This window comes from Glycine soja, chromosome 6 (genome assembly GCF_004193775.1).
Source record: "Glycine soja cultivar W05 chromosome 6, ASM419377v2, whole genome shotgun sequence".
NCBI lineage: Eukaryota > Viridiplantae > Streptophyta > Magnoliopsida > Fabales > Fabaceae > Glycine > Glycine soja.
In genome coordinates this window covers 17,776,028-17,798,084 of record NC_041007.1, presented here as the reverse complement: position 1 = coordinate 17,798,084, position 22,057 = coordinate 17,776,028, and the positions used below count along the sequence as shown (strand labels likewise).

At 30.9% G+C, this 22,057-nt stretch overlaps 1 protein-coding gene across 1 annotated transcript; it reads left to right on the top strand.

The window, feature by feature from the left end:
- Window positions 1-20,440: 20,440 nt before the first annotated feature.
- On the top strand, window positions 20,441-21,464 carry LOC114415901. The gene is made up of 3 exons (XM_028380767.1): window positions 20,441-20,512; window positions 20,605-21,195; window positions 21,288-21,464. Exons 1-3 carry the CDS (start codon window positions 20,441-20,443, stop codon window positions 21,462-21,464), a joined length of 840 nt encoding a protein of 279 aa, XP_028236568.1.
- The last annotated feature ends 593 nt before the right edge of the window (window positions 21,465-22,057 follow it).

Sequence of the window (22,057 nt, the reverse complement as noted above, 5' to 3'; positions counted from 1 at the left end):
AGGAAAAAATTAGAATATTTACATCAAAATTTGAGTTGAATCTTTATGCAGTCAATATAAAAGATTTTAAGGTATCAATCAATAAAAAATAATATTATTATCATGGAAGAGTTTAAAGTAATTATTATAAAAATTAACATTAATTATATATAATTATTTGTAATTAAACAACAATATAAAAACTCTGTAGATTGTTAGTGCACATTCTATTTATTTTAAAATTTATATATTTGCAAAAACAAACGTGACAATAATAATTAAAGAAAAAATAGGGAATATGTTGATGTGAAAGCATACGAATACAATTAGCCTTTTTATTTCCCTTTTTTAAAGTTGGCAATGCATGTTGCAATACAAGCTTTTAGTTTTTTTTTTTCTTATAAAAAAAATGGAACGGTAGATCTGAGGGAAGATCGCGTGCGGCCCAACTAAGAAAAACAAAAAGGTTGTCTTTATAGTTTGGTCTATTAATCTATTATATAGAATTCTGGTTCTTAATCTTTTTAATTAATTAAGTTTTTTATTTTTAAAATTAAGTAAACTTGATTCTTTTATCAATTTTCTTCTATTTAAAATTTCCTTTGTTCATATTTTTAGCCAAATTTTTCATAATTGAGTCAACTAAATTATTTTAAACTTTTTTCTACTCAAAACTCACCAAGAAAAACTTCAAATTTGCCTAAAATTAAAAAAAAGAAACCTATATTTGTTCTCCTTTTAAACCCTAATCTCATATACTATAAAACTTTCAAAATTGCTGACTTATAAATCTTTAAACTTATTCCATGGCTCAAATTCATCGTAAACCTTACAAAATTTAGATAGAAAATGAGGATTTGAGAGTTTTAAACAAAATAAAAAAAATGATGAATAGACTAAATTTATTTAATTTAAAAATAAATAATAATTAGCATAAAAAACTCAAAAAATCTAAAATTACATACAAATTAAACTCTCAGCACCAAAAATATAATTAAATCAAGACAAAAGAAAAAGATGTGGAACTCCGTTGGAGTGGATGTTTGATTTCACTAAGTCTCATTCAAGTAGGATTGATGAAGGAAATAATGCAGGGATCCAAAGTTACTAATAGAAAAACACAAAGTGATTGTGTCCAAAAGGCATTCTCAATCCAAGGAGAAAAATTAGAAACTATTGGGTTGATAAGGCCCATTTGTCGCGTTGTAATTGGACTTAGATCTTCGATCCATCGCCAATCCTTCACGATAAGCTAGTCCTGGACCCAGGAACAATTAGACAAATAAATAATTAAATTAATTAAATAAATAAATGAAAAAAAATCTCTAATGAAATAACCTTAACTTAAACTATAATATTTTATAGACAAATTATAGACAAAAAACAAATTAATTCTCTAATAATATATTTATTAAATTACTACATTACATTATTATATATTATATAATATTTTATAGATTATATATTTATATATTTTGTAGATACAAGAATTTAGAATTACTGTTTCATTTTTATTTCATGTCAAAAGATTAAATTTAAGTGAATTTGAAATATAAATCAATTAAATGATGAAATAATTTTCTAAATAAAATTTGATTAATATATTTTTGTTATCCATGGGAATAGAAGATAAATTAGGATATTTATAATAATTTATACATTTTGTTGAACGAACTGATCTAGACGCTCTTATCCTTGACTGATTAATGTATTTGAACACGTGTGATGCAGATTAACAATTTTTCTTATATTTTGACAATTTAAAATTTATTTTTTTCTAATATATTCAATATTTTTAACTAATTCAAACCTATGAATAAAACAATCCGCCCTGACACGGGTCACCACACTAGTTACAATAAAAGACCAATGTGATCCAAGTTGATGTTTCTACCGTAGGAATGAGTCATGAACAGTGTTATGGAATTCATCAATTTGGAACTTGAGATTGAAGGTTACAATTAAAAAATATTGGCAAGGGGGAAAAGAAACCCCTTTTGCACCGTTATGACTTTGAAAACTATGAATTTTTGTTCTTCTTTTTACTACTTTTGTTTTCTCTTTAAGAATTGAGGCCATGTATGGAGACTCTTGTAGTTCTACCTATTTGTAATCAACAATAATCAAACCACGAATTGGGTCAAGTTTGATGAGTACAACATATGGAAGCCTGATATGCAACTCAACTAAATTGATTTTTTCCCTATTTTTTTATATTGAAGCTCAATTAGATAGAGTTTATCTTAGTTTAATTCGATATGACCGATGTAAAGCAACTTTCTTTTATAATTGGATCAAGTGTAGTTGATCTGATTAATCCAAAGTGTATTCAACCCTAGTCCCTCATTTTCCTTTTAAAGGTAAAAAGGAAGAAGAGTACAAACTTTTATCTCCTTTGCTATCGAAAAAAGGAATACGCGATTATTGTTATAAAAAAAAGTGTAAGAGATATATATTATTTTGATGATAGGAATTTTAGAAAGAGAATTGTGACCCCATTGAAAGTAGAGGAAGTCTTTATTTATAGAGAATGCTTGTAATTTGACCAAAAAAAAACATTACTGATGTGTTTCTATTTATAAAATCTAAATTAAAAGTATAATTTATTACTTTTAATATGACTCAATTCATAATGTCTATAGCACTAATTATTTTTAGACTAAAATACACAATTAGTAGAACAAAGAAAAATATTAATGATAATGATAATTTTGAAAAAATATTAAGAAAAGTTATTATTATTAACTATTAATTATTTTTTGTAATTCCAATAAATTAGATAATTGAGTCTTATGAATAAAATAATAATAATATTTACTTCATCATAAAGAAATAAGTGGGGGTTGAGATTGTTAGAACTTAGAAGGGAGATCGTGTCTAACTCTTCCATCAAATTCTTGGAATTGAAAGAAATATTCTTGGAATTGAGACAATCTTTGCTACATGTGCATATGTTTTAAAATTTTAATTCTTCCTAACACCAGCATGCCTTTGTTTTACTTTTAGGCTTGTCTTGGACTCTTGGTGCTCCAAACAGATAATCACCGAATGTACAAGCTGAGTTGCAATTTCATCATTGTCAATAAAAAAGGGTAGTTAACAAGGCAATGTCAATGAAAGAGGACACTGATTTTGGACAAGTTATGCAGTTTTCGGATATGCATAAGATTGTTTCTATGTCGAGTACAAAGACAATTGGGTACTAGCAAAACCGTGAATGATTGTGTTTTCTTTGTAGATGACGATTTTAATATGGGGTACATCACCGTGATGATGAAAGTGTGAGAGGGACCACTACCTTAGGAATTGAAAAACAAGATATGATTATAAGGTCTAGGAGCTCCTATAGTTTGAGGGATTATGGCCTTAATTTTACACCTTAATGCGCAAAATTATGAGTATGAATATGAACTCTTTCTATTCAAATTATAACATCTAAAAGGTATATTTTTTATTTTATGTTATTTAGATATATATATATATATATATATATATATATATATATATATATATCAAATTAAGAGTATTTATCAAACAAGTAGTATAATAGTGTCGAAAATCCTAAGCATTTATTCAATGTTTGAATTTCACCTTGATAGAATAAATTATACTCACTTTTTATGTTTGTTTCAAATTTTATCTTATATTTCTTCATTTTTTTCCCTTTATTAAAAACATCTTAAACGTCGTCAAATATGTTAATATATAACAATGAAGTATGTTCATAACACATAACTTTTAATAAAAAAAAATTCTCTCCAAAATGTTGATTCTTTTAATTATAAATATAAATTTTAAAATAATTATAGTAAAAGATAATAAATTTAACAAATATAACAATTTATAATAAAAAATAATATATAAAAAAATCTTTACATTAGTGCATTTCAGAGGAAGAAAATTATTAAAAGTAGTGTGCTAGACACATGCTTCACTGTTATTAATGGATTGAATGACATTCAGGACCGAAGGGGTCACATTGAAACAAATACCAAAAATTTAAATAATTGTAGGAAAAAAAAAGGAAAAGTATCGGGTAAAATGCGAACCAAACACAAGGAATAATGTGCAGTGTAATTTATTTTATTACTTTTTTACAATTTCCCCCATAATATCTAATTGATGTTACTATCTAGATGTTCCTATTCAAACTTAGATATGTGGGAGAATGTATCATAATATTCCAATTTCCCCAACTAATTAAGTGTTTGCTTTGTTTAAAGTTTAATACAATTAATTTTGAATAATTAATATGGTTAGAACATGCTTCTGAATTAATCTTAGTTATTGATGTTGTATTGGAATGCATGATTGATTTCAGATTGCAACCACGTGCGTTTGTTGTCGTTCTGGATCGGGTTTTGCACTCTGATTTGTCTAAAGCAAAAGGTGGCCACAATTACAAAACAAAGAGATCTTAAACCAATGCAATGAAACAAATTATTAAATTTAACCAAGAAAGCAATATCAATAATTTGGCGCGTGTCTATTTCTCTATTTAAAGGATATCTTCTACCATAAATAAATAAATAATGAAAAAAGCACTGATCCTCTCCTACCTGTAATCATTGAAAATCCATATACAGCAGAGGATCTAGAGGCCAGATTATAATATGTTAAATATCTATTTGGTTGGACCAAACTCCTACTACATTGTACCTTAAGGGCTTCAGCTTTTGTGTGAAAGTTTTTCCACCATAGAGGAATGTGTACAACTAACAAAATTATGGAGTAGATCTAAAGATAAAACCATGGGGAATGGGTCCTAGACTCCTAGTGGAGAAAATACTTTAACTGTAAAATATAAACGAATATAATATAAAGAAATGTCTTCAAATAAAAAGAAAATCTCACAATTGATCATACTTATACTTTTATTAATAAAATAGAAATCACTAAAGAAGCAACGCGCATTTTTTTTTTCAAGGTACGAACAAATAAAGCACACTGACACTCAAATGATACAAAATATTAAAAAAAAGAAAAGAGGAAATAACAATTTAAACCTTTTGGCGAAAGTTCAGTGCCAAAATAACATATTAGTAGAAAATATCAGTATCAAAACCGGAACAATTAAAATGAGCACTCAACCCATTTTCAATTTGGTGTATATATGAGTTGTGTAACTTTAAATAATATTTTTTTTTTATCAATTGAAATACATGACATGTAATTACTTACATAAACATCATTGTTTAAAATATTTATACCATAAATAATATACATTTTAAGAATTATAAAATCTATTAAATTAGGTTAAGCATTCATTCTAACAATTTTAAAATAAAAATAATTTTTTATATAAAATATTTAAATTTATATAAAATTATAAAATTCATAAAATTAAGATAAGCATTAGATGTATATATGCAACTATGCATTATTGAATGCTACCAAGTAAATTCCAAACATTCACAAATTCCTCTCTAAAGCTTCGATTGCGAGGAAATTGAGATCTGATTGAAACTTTGTATTTATAACCCTCCAATTCCTTTCGTATAATCGTATATTATGTGCCATCACTTTTAAAATACTAAACTCCTTATTATATTTTTAATTTTACCTTTAATGACTTGAGAAGACACAAACACCAAACCAACAATTGAAAATTGATAAGTTGCAACTTCTTCGGTAAATCCCTTTTCAACAAGTTGTCCTCTTAAATGTTTTCTAGTTGTCTTCTAAAGGTTATGAAAAAACAGGGCACACCTTGTTCGCACTTAATTAACATATCTCTGGTGTAGTATGGGTACAATATTAAAGCACCAACTATAGATTTGAAGAATGATGTGAATAGTTACTTATATGTCGTTATCTTGCACCCACCAAGAATTGGGATATTAATGCCTTTTGGCCTTGCCCATATTATTGGCTTTGACTAGGAGGTTCCTATATGGCCTTATATAGAAGGATGGAGTCATCAAGTATTTGACCTATACCCCAAGAAACAGTTTAAAATGCCTAGCTGTTTGTGGGGGAAGTGGTGTTTGATTTGTAATGAGCTATTGAAAGAATGCACTTAAAAAAAAAGCTATTGAAAGAATGATGCTTGTGATTATGATGCTATCTACACAAGTAAGTACATAGAAAGAAAAAGTTAGTATATGGTCTCAAACTACTACACTTATCATAGTTTTGATCAATTTTTAATTATGTAATTAATTTTTTTAAAATTTAATTATGTATTATATAGAAATTGATCGAAATTATAGTGAAACACCTATCTTCTTTACAAATTTATATAAATATTATCATCATATGAAAATTGTTAAGAATTTTTTTCACATATGAATACAAACCTACACATATATAATATACATCATTGTCTCATAAATGTATAATAAAAGGTTAGAATCAACTTAAAAGAAGATTTGAATCAATCAACAACCACCCATCAAACATCAATTATGAATCAATCAACATCGATACAATAATAATCAATTCATATTTCAATTTCATATGCCAATGTATCATGATATGTCATGTAGACTTGACTCCATGGAGATTTGTATAATTTTTGGGCGATTCTTATAGGCTTCATCCCCTACCATGGTCTCTCTTTGACTATTTAAGGAGTCCCTTGAATTGACCATGTGAAGGGAGTGTGGTTTTATCAAATATACTGTGTGGATATTGGTCTATCTATGTAAGGTTTGCAAGACATTACATCTATAGGAACTCACACACTCATTTATTTTATAGGCTCGTTCTTGTTACCCACATGCAATGTCATGTATGCAACCCAATCAATCTCAGTAGCACAAGTCTATCCATGTTATAAATTCATCACTTTCTTAACAAAATGCTTAAGAACTCATCTAATAGAATGTGAATTTCCTAACATAGTCCTAAAATTAAATTGTGGCATTTTCATAATCATTTTTAAGTTTTATAGTACTACACATTCTAACTCTATATTGGTTTCACAATTAATCATATTCATCATTGAGGGAGAGAAAATAACCATTAATTGTCACTTTAAGAATTTATTTAGAGTCAAAGATAAGTAAAAACTCACATTCTCACTCAACCACCAAAAACTTGTTTATCTAGACTTAACTCTCTTGCTTAGCGAGACAAACTTGCTCAACGAGTAAAGTTCTCTATCACTCAACTCACACTTAACTCACTCAACCAAAAGTCACCCCTAGAGGTGGTCTCGCTCGGTGAGCAAATTTTGTTTCAGCAAAACTGGAAATTCTATAGCATACGATTTCTCACCAAAAACACTTGAGTAAACAAATGACAAGAGACACATAAATTATGAGAATTAAGAGCAAAAAATGACACAAGGACGAGAGGAGCAAATGCACGTGAAGGAAATATAAAGGGAAATAAAAGGAATGCTACATTTATAAAGGGACATCAAGATGTTTAAGAAGAGTTTCTAGATCAAATGCATGACAAATAATCTAAAAAGATACCTTCTAGAATGACTTTTTTTGTAACCAATCTAGAAATCAATTTGGCTAGAATTTTCAAAAAGCAAACACATGTTAAATTAATTGTTAAGAATCAATCTAGAAAGCACTTTATAGATCAATTCCTCATATAATCAATCTAAAACATTCTTTAACAACTGATGCAAAATCTCCATCTTCATACTACAAAAAATTGTCAGCCACACATAATTGACCGATTATCTTTAAACAAATGTAAATTGTAAATGCATTAAACTTTTTTTAATACTAGTGGCCCTTATAGTTTGTTGAGAAACTGGTAATTGTGTGATTTTGTACACGAGTTTTGGCCTTGTTTTGATGCATTTTATTTGATTTTATTGACAAAACTCATAGGATTATGTTAAAGTGTGATACAGAAAGGGTGAGAGTTATAGAATGCATAAATTCAACATAATAGGGTCTGAAAAAAAAGATAAAAGAGAACTTTGATGAAAACATGACCATGCTCTTTAGGAGAACAAATGTGTTCATTCCAACACACTTTCGAGAATTGGGAAACAACTTCTGAGAATGACTGTGCTCATTCTGAACACCCTGAGGATGGTCGTTCTCCAAATTTGGAATTGGGCTTTCAGCATTGCTATTTTTTGAGAATCTTCATACTCATGTTGAGCACAGTCGTGCTCCCTTTCACGTCAGACACTCTAATTTTTTTTACTATAAATAGAAGGGGGAAATGAGAGTAAGTACCTTTTGCTTTGCGTACAAAATTTGACTTTGTAAGTGACCTAGGCATAGTATGAGACCTCTTTTGGATTGGAAAGAACGTGAGAAAGATTGTGAGGCTTCTAATTGTAATTTTCCTTATTCCCTTATCTTTCTCATGTATATGAGGTTATTGTTTTCTTGTCTATGTCTAGCTAAACCCCTCTTTCTAGGGTTATGATGTAATTTGCGATGAACTTCAATTTCACATAATTGAAATTGTCTTTATTCGGTCAATTATGTTGTTCTATCGTGCTTAATTTCTCATTAGAATTTATCAATCTATATTTTAGTTATTTGTGTGTGTGTGGTTAGTGTCGTATGAATAATGAAATCATAGAACAATTGAATCCTTTAGAATGACGATTGACCAAATGAATTTTAGGGATTTTGGATTATCATTTTCTATGCACTTATGTTTTCTCATATTTTATTTCTTAATCGACCAAATTAGAACTAAATTAAGAGAAAGACTGTCGGAGGTGTTTGGCCAAAACCTTTTAAAAACCTTAGGAGAAGTCAATAATGGATAAACATTAAAAATTGAATTTATATAAAATTGAAGGAATTCAATTACAAGATTTTATAATAACTCTAGGCCTTCTCATATGATAAATTCATTGCAATTTCTCTAATTTCTCTAGAGTACTATTTTCTGACAAAGTGATTGAACATATTTCTCAACTATTGATTAAAAACCAAATTGTTTAGTTTATTTTGAATTAAGTTATTTAAGTACAAAATTGGTCTCTAGGGTAAAATATCCGGACTTTGGAGTCCATGATACTACTGCTTAGGGTACATTTGTCATTGTGTAACCTTATTTGCAAGTGCTTGACCTTAGTTATTATAATTAAAATTTAAAATATTTTTTTATAAAACCTATACTTAAGTACTTTGAATGCATGTCTAGCAAAAGAGTATGGTTTTAGTTTTTGAAGGACATTAAACTACAGGTGGTAAAATGGGTCGGCTCAACCCAAACTTGTCCAATGAAATGTAGAGCTTGAACTTAAATTTTTTTAACCCAAATTAATGCGGACTTTTTAGCCCAATCCAATCATGGTCCAATGCAGACTAAGTCTGCAAAAATCAGACTTTTACAAGGTTTGAGCTTCATAATTTATACCTAAATTATTTTTTTTTGACTCGTTATAATTTGCAACCTGCATCAAGCTGGCCTGCAATAGGTCGGGTAATGTGTTTTGTCACCTCAGTAAACTATCATCTATTTTCTAACATAAATGAATATTGGAGAGCTGAATTTTCATATGCTAATTTTAAATATTTAATGAGATTTAATCTGTCAAATATTAAAAGTTGTAGTTTTGGTTAATTATCACGTTAAAATTCATTAAGGTGTTTGTCAAATACTTTTCTCTTGTATTGTAGAGCATACAAACTTTATGGTTTGGTACAATAGGCTTGTCCTTTTGCGAGCTCATCATTCATCTTCTTAAATAATGAGTTTCAAATTGTAACAAAATTGAGAAGGGAAAGTTTGAAATTCTTTTGTTTTAACTTTTTGTTTGACAATGTTGAAGGGATGAAAAAGTTGAAGTTGATTTGTACTTGTCAAGAAGGGACATGTGGTATCCACTCATGTCAATTTGGGATTAGCCATGAAAAGGGTTGCACCCTAAGGGAGGGTGTATTCAATCATCCTCCATTTTTGTGATCAACCAAAGCCCCAAAGTGTCATGTTACTTTGCCACAATTATAGGCTCACTGGACTTGTCAACTACAAGTTGTAATTAAAACCTAAAAGAATCCTTTTTATATATTTTAAATCGATTTTACTATCCATTACTTTAAGAAAGTAGTTAACGATTAATAATAAATAACTGTAAAAAAAACACAATAAAAATATGAGTAACACCAAGTGTTCATTGGAGACATTTCCAATATTTATAAATTAATTTGAATAATAATTCTCCTCATTATTTACTAAAATATGTTTCTGTTGTCAAATTGCATTTTTTATTAATTATATAAAAATTAATATATTAAAGATGAACGGAATTGAACTTATTTATGTCTAAGAAGTTGTGAACTATTTAAAAATGATTATAATTAGGAATGAAAAAGTATTTATAAGTTTGCTCCCTTTCTTCTTTGTTTTGAAGTTTTTATATAATCTATAAAATATCTTTATAGTTTTACAATATTTTTTTTTATTTCATAAGTAACATAATAATTGTAGTTTTGAAACACTAAACAATTAGTACTAAAACAAGCAATTTCCTTTATCATAGATTCATAGTAGTAGATATAAATATAAGTATATATAATTTGTGAGGGTACACATTCAATATAAAAATATGTATTAGTAAGTTTTTCATGTATTATACAGATATTGCTAATTTATTTTTGTACTATTTAATACATTAAAGATGATAATGATTTATTTAATATATTTGTATTAAATATATTAGGAGTTTGGTTTAATATATGGATTTATACAAAAAAATTTAAAAATAAATATATATAAAAATAAAAATAGCATCATAATAAAAAATGACAAAATTACATTTTTTTAATAGTAAATAGTATGGTAGAAGATTTATCTTTAAAAAAATGTATGATAGAAGATGCTTCCATTATCAACAATGAGAAGAAAAGTGATAAGATTTTGAAATTGAAAAGGAAATTATAAAAACAAATGATTTAAATTAAAATATATCAATTTTATGCATATTAACTTGATATGATTAAGAATGATATAATGAGTAAAGTTTGAGTAGGATACTATAATATTTATTTTTATATCTATATTTAGATAATAAATAGATGTACTTTTAATACTTACATATCGTGGACAGTTGTTAGATAAATATTGATTTAGTATATGATACTCACATTTTAATTAATTACTTACAAAAGAATGAATAACATAACTAATTAATAATATACCTAAATCAATTCAAACATTTTTTATATAAAGGATTAAAAATATAATTATAAAATACTACAAAACTTACAATAAACTTTTGCAATAAATTTTTAAAACTTCTAAGTTTGTGGACTTTATTTGTCTTAGTTTGAGTGTGTGTGTTTGTGTGATTACTTGTATAATTGTACCCTCTTTTTATACAAAGTACAGTTGTACTTATACTCCAACTCAAGTATCCAAAAAAAAAAAACTACTAATTACATGGATAATTAACGTGTCCATCAGAGATAAATTTATCCAGTGTCCATTACATCCATTGTCACTATCATTCCTATGATGTATCAAATTTTTTAAAATTTAAGTATTGATACTTTCAAGAAATGAAAAAAAATTAAGAAATTTGATGCAAAAAAAACTAACGACATTTTTTAATCATCAAGGACATAGACGAACTATTATGAGTTGTTTTAGCTGTGGTTTTACATTTGGGTTTTTATATATAATTGTATTAAATAATTAAAGAAAAAACTTTGGGGCTTTACTTCTTACATCGGATGAATTTCTTCTACATCCATCATTTTTCATTAATTTCCAGTTTATCCTTCTTTCCTTCTTCTATTTTGTTTGTTCCTCTTTCATTTTGTTGTTACACCATTCATTGGTTTGTTGAAGGCAGAGGTCCTCATTCCATTGTGGCTGGTTTTGTCAATATGCATTGTCATGATGGTTGGTTACCTGCTGCATTGAGGTTGTGGTTGTCATCGTAGTGAGTGTTGCAGAGGAAACGACAAAGGAAAGGTAAGTTTTTTACATCGGTGACGAATCCGTATACAAATAGGTAATCCATAAGAAACATATGGATTTACAATTCATATAATTCATACAAATTGTCAATCCGTATAATCTATACGGATTTGCAATCAGTAAAATTCACATGGATTGTCAATCTGTATAAGTTAAAAAAATTAAAAAACTTTATTTTTAATGTATTTTTTATAAATTTAGTTATATTCATTAATATATTTGTATAAATATTATTGCATTAAATAGTTTGTTCAAGTGTATAAAATATGAAAATTTAGATATAAATTATTATATATATGCTTAGCAATTTCAATGTAATATATTAGTATATGTAGTAAAAAAATAATAAAATTGTGTCATGCTATATGTTAAAAAACATATTTATTGATATATCTACATAAATGTTAGAGTAGTATCTTTGATTGCTACATTAATAGTTTTAAAATAAATTTCAACATTGAAGTTTTTTACAATAAATAAATTTATTTATAAATAATTAGAATTTATTAAAAGTAATAACAATTCATGTTTTTATTAAGAGATAAATTTTTATTATATGTATATTGAGGTATGAATTATTATACGTCAATCCATATAGGCTATATGTATGAAATTTCATTAGTTGTCATTAGTTCGACATTGAATTTTTTTAATGTTTTGTTAAGATGGAGGAAGATGAATGGATATATGAGAGTATTATGTCTAAAGAAATTAATATGAAAGAATATAATGGAGAAGAACCTATTGTGTTTTGAAAATATTGATTGCGTTGATGCCTTCAATACTTCTCATGTGTTGATATGATTTTGTATTTGGTTAAAGTAACTAAATGAATGTCCTAAGAAGACTAAACATGTATTATCCATTTTGTAGGTGTTTGCTACCCGTGAAGATGTATTGGAATGGACTCGTATTGTTGCGTATGATATTAGTTTTGTAACTATGATTATGAGGTCATACACATCAACCAGAAAAAGAGGAATCACCTCATTTGTTTTAATTGACTGTGAGAGGAATGGAAAATATAGAGCACACAAGAAAGATTTAATATGAATGATGACTAACACCTGAAAATGTGGGGGTCCCTTTAAGCTACACGTGAAACCAGTCTTGGGAGGTAAATGGTAGATGATCAATTTAATATGTGAGACTTATAATCATGCATTGACTAAGTCATTCATTGTACACCCATATGCTGATCAACTAACTGAGGATGAGAAGATTATTATTAGTGATATGACAAAGTCAATGGTTAAACTAAAGAATATTTTTCTCACTTTGAAGGAGCACAATGTCAACAATTGAACGACAATGAAACAAGTCTACAATGCAAGATATGCATATCGTTATTCTATAAGAGACAGTAATACTAAAATGCAACAATTAATGAAGCTAATTGAACGTGATCAGTATATTCATTGACATAGATTGAAGGATGAAGATGTTGTACGTGATATATTTTAGACACATGCAGTAAAATTAAGCAATGCATGTCATTTGGTATTCCTTATAAATAGTACATACAAAAAAATAGATACATGTTGCCTTTACTTGACATTGTTGGTGTTACACCTACTAGGATGACATTTGCAGTTGCATTTCCCTATTTGAAGGGCGAACGCATAAACAATGTTGTTTGGGCTCTTAAATGGTTTTAAGGCATTTTTATGAGACGTGATGCAATCCCTCAAGTTATTGTGATTGACAGAGATTCAAAATTAATGAATGTAGTGAAAATTGTGTTCCCTGAGGTAACTAACTTGTGTAGGTTTCACATTGATAAGAATGTTAAGGCAAAATGTAAAACCCTTGTGGGTAAAAAAAAAACACATGAGACTATGTGATGGAAGCATGGGAGAGTCTTGTAGATTGTCCTACTGAGATAGAGTATGATGAATGCCTTGCAAAGTTTGAAATTGCTTGCTTACCATGACCAATGTTTGTTGACTATGTCAAACAAATACGGTTGATTCTCCATAGAGAAAGATTTGTAAAAGCATGGATGAATAAGATGATACATCTAGGAAACACAACAACTAATAGGTATAAAAATTGTTAGTGTATATTGGTTTTAATAGGAACACATTAATGGATAAAAATAATCATTTGTCTTTTTCAAATGCAGGATTAAGTCTGCACATTGAGCCTTAACGAGACTACTGTAGAATAGCCTTGGAGACTTATGTAATTTTTTGGAAGCCTTGAACAACATGATCACTCTGCAACACACTAAAATAAAGACATCTTTTGAAACAAGTACACATGTGGTCGGACATGCTTTTAAAGTTACCTTATACAAGAAACTAATTGGCATGATATCAAGATATGTGTTAAACCAAATTGCTACTGAGTTTGAATGAGTGAACTATGTTGGCATTGACAGTTCTCGTTGTGGCTGTATTATGAGAACTACTCATGGTCTCCCATGCGCATGTGAGCTAGCTAGATATGTTGTTGGTAGCATACCAATTGACACAATCTATATGTTTTGGCGAAGGCTAAGTTTTTCAGACCAAGGTTTATCTGAGTCCAAAGCCTGCATAACCGAAGAGATGGAAGCCATATTGAAGCGGATTTAAGATCTTGATATATGTGGCAAGGTGACTCTAAAGAGTAAACTTCAGGAAATTGCATAATAGGTATTTCTAAGAGATGGTTGTCCTATGCCGTAAATTGCTTTGTTATGGTCAACACATTGTCATTATCAAGCAAAACAGTGGCCTACTCCTTATATTAGTTGAATGCGCTTGTATACTAATTCCATGAGGTTGACGACACAACACATTGATTTAGGAGAAGATTGAACATTTAGTTATTGTTTATGTGTTTGTAACTTATATAGTTTTAATTCCATGGATAATGCATGTAACACTTTCTAATCACATTTGTGTAATGCACACCGTATTTGTTTTCGATCAAACATAATAGTTAAATACAAAATAAATACATATGTTCATCATAGTCAACTACATAGCCAATGAATAAATACAAAATCATGATCCTAGTCCACCACAAGCTCTATCTTGTGTATCCGTCCTTCATCTTGAGCGAACATAAACATTTCCTTACTCAATGTCAACCCTAGCTGATGTTAAACAATGTTCAGTTATAACGTATGCATCAATTCCAACAATGACCATCCTTATATTTATCATGTGTTGCAAGATTTTTGTTATCTTCTGGAAAACGACCTACAACATTAACAACAACGTCAATATAATTACCTGGATAATGTAACAGAAAAATTGTAAATATATTATACCACTATATGTTAAGGCATGTCTGTATCAACAACTGCAATTGTAGTTGGCTGTGGCATAACTGCTGTGTGAACGGGCAACACAGGTGGATCTAGTATAATATATGTATCATCATGCACCATGGGTAGATGTCTAAGAGGATCCCCAAGTTGTGGCAGACTCATGAATGAGTGAGATATCATATAAAATCACTCTATGTAGCCTGTTGCACACTGACCAGGAAAACTATAAAACTCTCTAAGTGGTGCAAGATATTGAGAAAACTAAAGTCATTTATCATCAATCTCCTTTGTGGATAGAGATGGAGCAGTCGAGAGTAGAGGAATGGGCTGAACATAACCAAATTGTCGTAATATCCTCTCTGGTTGATGTCTAACAATAGATGAACCCCATTGGATATGTCCAGAAAATAGTGAAATGAGCTAAAATTCTTTGAAAGCACAGTGATTACCCTAAGGTATCAAGCAAACAACATCTGGCGTCAGCCTAGCCAAGCGCTTACGATATGTCGTCACTGATAATGTCTTCCCACACTTTCAACGACAAGCACGTGGTTTTCTCTCATGGTAATCCTCATCAGCAATAATATTTACAAATGTAGGGAAATGCTCGTAGATCCAAGACCACACATATTAAAAAATACCAATAAGAATTCTAATCAATAGTACATATAAAGTTTAAAACAAATAACAATGATAAAAATGAATACAATTATCTGCAAGAGAGTGACCACTCCCCATGAAAACCCTCCAGATTGATTAAGGTCACAAAATGCATCCAAGAATACTACACTGATATGTGTGACACTCTTGTTAACAAATAGTGTGCAACCTACAAGATGCTACAAATATGATTGAGCTACTATTGTCCATTGTCTTGTGTCACATTTGCTACGATAAACATCTCGTAGCCAGGCTAGGTGAACATATGTCCCTCTACACTGCTCAGTCTCATCATTTATGTCTTGTCTACTCACTTAAAGCAACTCAACTAACAAGTCAACAACTTGCTCTACATTAATTGCATCAAAGGTATGGAAGACACGTGTAATGGGTAGATGTAATAACAATGTCACATCATCGAGGGTTATACTTAACTCTCTTATGGGTAGATGGAAACTGCTAGTTTCCTTATGTCACCTCCCCGCAAAAGTAGATAAAAGTCCCTTGTCACTTGTCTCCAACAAACATGTAATCAGAGAACTTAATCCTATAGCAACCACTATGCCTTCAATCTCAAGTATAGGCCTTCCAAATTTCTCCAACTTTCTTCCATGAGAAGCCAACTTCAACTCAATACGTTCCTAAAAAGAATTAAAATTATTTACGTAAATTAAAATGGCAAATACTTATTTAAATAAGTTTTAATTAAACAAATAATTATTTCTCCTGCTCACACTTTGGATGCCACATGATCAGCATGTGACATCAAAATTAATGTCTCTTGGGACCTGCCTAGAAAATCCTATGAATCACCACCTACATCCTTTGTAACTGGATCATGAGGCTCCTTGTGAGGCTCATTAGCAGCATTATCCACATTCTCAACATCCTCTGCGACAGCTGCAACTGCCCATTGTTTACATGTTGATGTTGTTGGCCTTCGATGTTGGGGGACTTTTTCCTCATCACCACTAACCTGTCTACCTAAGACTCTTTCTAAAACTCTGCCTAAAGGCCGATACAATCCTCTGATTCTAACCATAATCTAAAAATTTAAATAGTAATATCAATTAATGTCATCATTCAAATAATAGTTGAGTTTCATATTTCATAAAAAAAATATTTTCATTCTATTACTCAAAAAATAACTAAAAAAGTAACTAATAAATCTTCTAAAACTCTACTGTATTATTAAATGTAGTATATTTTAACAAATATAATAAATAAAATTTAAATTAACTTTAAATGATTAATCTAGCAAACTAAAATATATCATCAAAATCAAATTATAGATTTATTTTAAATGTTTTATAAATTACTATTTAATAATTCATAAATAAGTATTTAATTATTTTATAAATAATTATTTTAATACTTTTATATATTTATGAATGAATGAAGAAATTCATTTTTATATTTTTTATACTTCAAGCCACTATTTATATAAATATTTAATAGTATTAATGTAATAATATTTATACAAAGATATTAATAAAAAAACATTTTTTCTTATACAATATTACCTATTTTTGTTTAAATAAATTTTAAAATAAATACATTATAAAAATTTGGAACTTTTTGATATTTAGTTATTTTATAAATAACTATTTTAAATATACAAAAGTATAAAAATAGTTATTTATAAAATAATTAAATAACAAGAAAAATTATACATTTTTTTAAATAAAAAATTATTAAATAAATTATTTATCAAATAAATAAAATTTTAAAATTAACAAACATACGAATTGGTAATCTGTATGGTCATACAGATTGACATTTTGCATGTTCCATATAGATTGACAATTCGTATGGAGTAAATGGAGTCAAAAAAATAAAAACTTACCGTCGATGACACAACGCTACTCACATTGGCAAAAGAGAGGAGACTCACAGAGAAGAAACCACGTACGCGGAGGAGCCACAGATTCAAAACACACCACGAAAGGATGAGAGATTCATGGAGGAGTAGGAGAAGAGGAACGCACAAGTGCACTTGGATGGTGTATTTTAGCTTTTAAGTAAAGGGAGTTACTAGGTGCAACCAGCACTTAAAGCGAAAAGACAAAATTGCCCTTCTTATTTTTTAAAAAATCTCGGGCACCCAGGGCTTCTTTTCTTCTCTCCCGCGAGGCTTTTCTTCTTCTTCTTCTTCCACCTTCATCCGTGTCTTCTTCCTTCTCCCGCGAGCTGCTGGTGTTGCTGCTTCTTTCTCCCGCGTCTTCATCTGTTTTCTCCCGTGTCTTCCTCCGTCTTCCTAGGAGTGCCTCTTCTTCTTCTTTAGCGAGCTCTATTATTTCGTTCTTCATCGAGGTAAGCTTCTTTCTTCCATCGCTTCCATTGTTGAATGCTTAAGGTCATCCGCAGTATAGACAACTTAGGACCTATTTGATCTGCATTAGGAACCTAGTTGATCTGCATTAGGATAGACGATCTGCATTAGGGTAGATGATTTGCAGTAGGTAGATGATTAGGTTGATCCGCATGCGGAGAAGGTTGATCATGAAGCTCGCAGATCAACTTGATCCGCACGAAGCTCGCGGATCAACTTGATCCGCAAATCATGCGGATCAACTTGATCCGCAAGTATAAATTTAAAGATTTGAAGGAAATAAACACCACTTGCCATCTTTGTTTGTATGTTATCAAAATTGCTTTGCTGAATATTGTCTGAAAATTGCCATGTTTGTCTTTGACTCTTCTTTCTTGGATCTTGAGGAGCTATTTAGTTAGCTAGATATGAGTTTAGGAAACCTAACAAACAACACATAACTAGTTCACCCACTTGTGTTTGAGCCTTTTCACCATCAAAATGCTGAGTGAAAGTTCCAACACTAAACCACATGCTAAATATAGGGTTATTCACAATAATCAAACTGAAATAAACTCACATATTCAAAGGTGTATATAAACTAAACCAAATATTGAGATTCATATTATGGAGTTTATAGGAAATGGTTTTTCAACACATGCTAAATTTAGGGCAAAAAAATTTGAACTGAATTGAATATGACATATGCAAAGGTGCATATAAATTAAACTAAATATTGAGAGTTTGTCCCAACAGATAGATACCATTAGTGGACAACATATTTACTAGAAACCAAATAAAGCATACAACTCTAAGTTGATAAGAGAAGATCCTATAACCAAAGTCAGTCAATAATGTTTGCTATAATTTGCAACTATTTAAGATATTGAGACAATAACTAACTGCCAAAGGTGGATAGAAACTGAATTAAATATTGAATTTTTGCTTCAATGGTCTTAATATGGAAACATATTCAATACAATGTGCAAAGTAGACATAGCTTGGAACTAGCTATAAAAGAGAGCAACTTTGATCAACATTGTATTAGACAATTAACTTTAAACAAAACATGATATAGCATGAAAGCATGTTAGCATAACAAATGTAATACAAGTGCAGTTCAATTTAAATATGTTAAAAATAGATAAAAATCTACACTTATGTATTTCTTGATTCTAATTCATATTCATTCATGTCAAAACTATTTATACATGTCAAAATTAGAGGATTAGGCCGTGTATCTATGAGGGCCTTAATCTTCTTCAAAGATGAAAAATTACACACAGACATGAAATTTCAAAATTTTTAAATTTGCAGATCATGGTTAATACTAGAGAATTAGGTCGTGCGTTAGGTAGGGTTGTTGCCAGAGGTCTAGGGAAAGGAGGGGATGGTGATGATACTGATGGTGCTCCCCAGCGTCGAAGGCCGACCGCATCGGCACGCAGGTGACGGGTACCAATCATTATTGACGATGTTGTGCATGTGGTGCCTGCGGACTTGCCTGCGGTACCAGAGGCAGAGGCTACTGTAGCTGGGGATGAGCCCATGGTAGATGTTGCCGCCGGTGCAGAGACTGATGCACAGGATATTGGGGATGAGCTTGAGGGATTTCCTGGTGGACCTAGGGACCCATCAATGCTTACAGAGTATGCTGACCATGTTGCGGCCAGCGTATGGTCTAGATAGGTATTCATAATATTAAAGTTAGTTAAATTTTATTTTATTTTATTTATTGATTACTGATTCACGTTTTTTGAACAAAATTGTGTTCCTTTGTACTTCAATTCTGGAACGTCCTGAGTTGAAGTTATCTTCCTATGGGAGAAAGGTGCATCACTTAGGCAGACCTGTTCCTGCAATTGAGGATATGGTTGCTGGGACAAGATTAAGTCCTTTGATCGCGTGTTCTATTGACACTGGAGATCAGGGAATTATATCCTCCTTTGTTGAGAGGTGGCATCAGGAGCACTGCTGATTGTAGGCTATTGACGCTAGACGATGTCGCGACTCTTCTCCATCTGCTGATTGTGGGCGCACTGCATGACTTCCAGCCTCTATGCATCGACGAGGTGGTGCTGCTCTTGGTTGAGTTACTTATGGTCTCACCAGAGGTGGCCATGGCCGAGACAGGCCAATGTGGCGGACCATATATACGCCTGTAGTGGCTGCAAGACATATACCAGCGCAGATGTCAGACGCAACACTAGACAGCTGCCGCTCGCGCTTATCTTTTGCATCTTTTGGGTTGCACTCTCTTTGCTAATAAAAGTGCAACCCATGTTCATGCCGTACACTTACAGGCCCTGCGTGACCTCACTCTTGCTAGGCAGTATGCATAGGGAGCTGCTGGGCTCGTCCATATGTACGATCAGCTTAATGATGTCAGTCTCAGCACCAGTCGACAGCTTGCTAGTTACATCACCTTGTTACAGGTAATTAACATGTATTTCATAATTTAATTACAACAATGTTTTAATAAGTGTATATTTAGTTAACATGTAGGATTTTTGTGTAAACCCTGTAGTGTTGGATATACGAGCACTTTCCGTCAGTTATGGAGTGCAATGCTGATTCAGACTACGACAAGGTGTCACCACGTGCGTGTCGGTGGATTGCGACAAAGAAGACTGTGAAGAAAGTGTCTACAACGACGTACAGGCAACGCCTGGATCGTTTGCGGATCCCACATGTCTGCTGGATGCCATATTCAGAGCACCGACCTGTGCAGCACTTTCATCCGATTTCGTGCTTCTTTGGACAGGTCCGCTGGGGGCCTGTTGTTGTCAGATACAGATCAGAGAGGGTTATGCCCCAGTTCGGCTACGTCCAGTGCATTCCTGCACACCCTGTCCATCCATGGGTGGCATATGATGACGTAGATGATATGTGGACGCACTACTCAGACTATCTGGCGGCAGCAGGTGATCCATGTGTTGAGCCAGGTCAATGTGTGCCAAACCACATTGACTGGTTCTTCCGTATTTCTCATCCATTCATGACCGTGGCACAACCATCAGATCCTCCAGCAGATGCACCTCAGGTCCCAGAGTTAGATATCCCTCAGGTCTCGGATGATCCAGCCAGGTCTGATGTCGATGAGCCCAGACATGCAGTGGTAAGTGTTACTATATGATTAGACATATGAAATGTCATTTACTTCAATTTTTAACACTAATTTGTCTAATTTGTTTATTTTCTATTTAATAGGAGGCTTGCGATGCGATCACCAAGAGGTTGGAGCGTCACCTCAGCCTCAGGATAGTCACGCCAGGAACATCGACACATGAGGTCATCGAAGAATGCCTCAAGATTGCCAGGAGTGTCACCCAGGATCGCATTGTGTACGTGAGGTCTCAACGTAGGCGTCGCATGGATCAGCCGTAGTTTCTTTACGCATTTCATATTGATATTCGATGTATATACATTTCTTGTAATTGACCACATTTTTGTTTTTTACTTAACATTCTGTATATTTAAAGTTATTTTTGTTTATAATATTAGTGTTAACGTTTAAGTGTTATTTTTAAATTACTTGATTCCCAATCCATTTGAATTTAGTTGAAATAGTATCATTGTTACATTTAACTAAACATTCATTAGGATAATATTTAATTTACATAAACAAAAGAGACATAAAATAAAATTAATTATTTTTTCAAATGGATTTTAGTTTGTAAATATTTTTTTGATTGGTCATGACTCAAATAAAAAAAGCTTCAAATTGTAAAAAAATTGCCTTCAATTTTAAAAAAAATGTCTTCTGCACACTTACGGATCAAGTTGATCTGATCCGTAAACTTTATGCGAATCAAGTTGATCCGTGAGTTATTTAAGGATCAACTTGATCCACAAGTGTACACGGACCTATGGGCATTTTTGGCTTTTATAAGGAATGTTGGGTGTCCCAGCAATACTACTTGGTGCACCTAGCAACACCCTTAAGTAAAGGGTAAAATTGACATTTCACTTATTTGGCT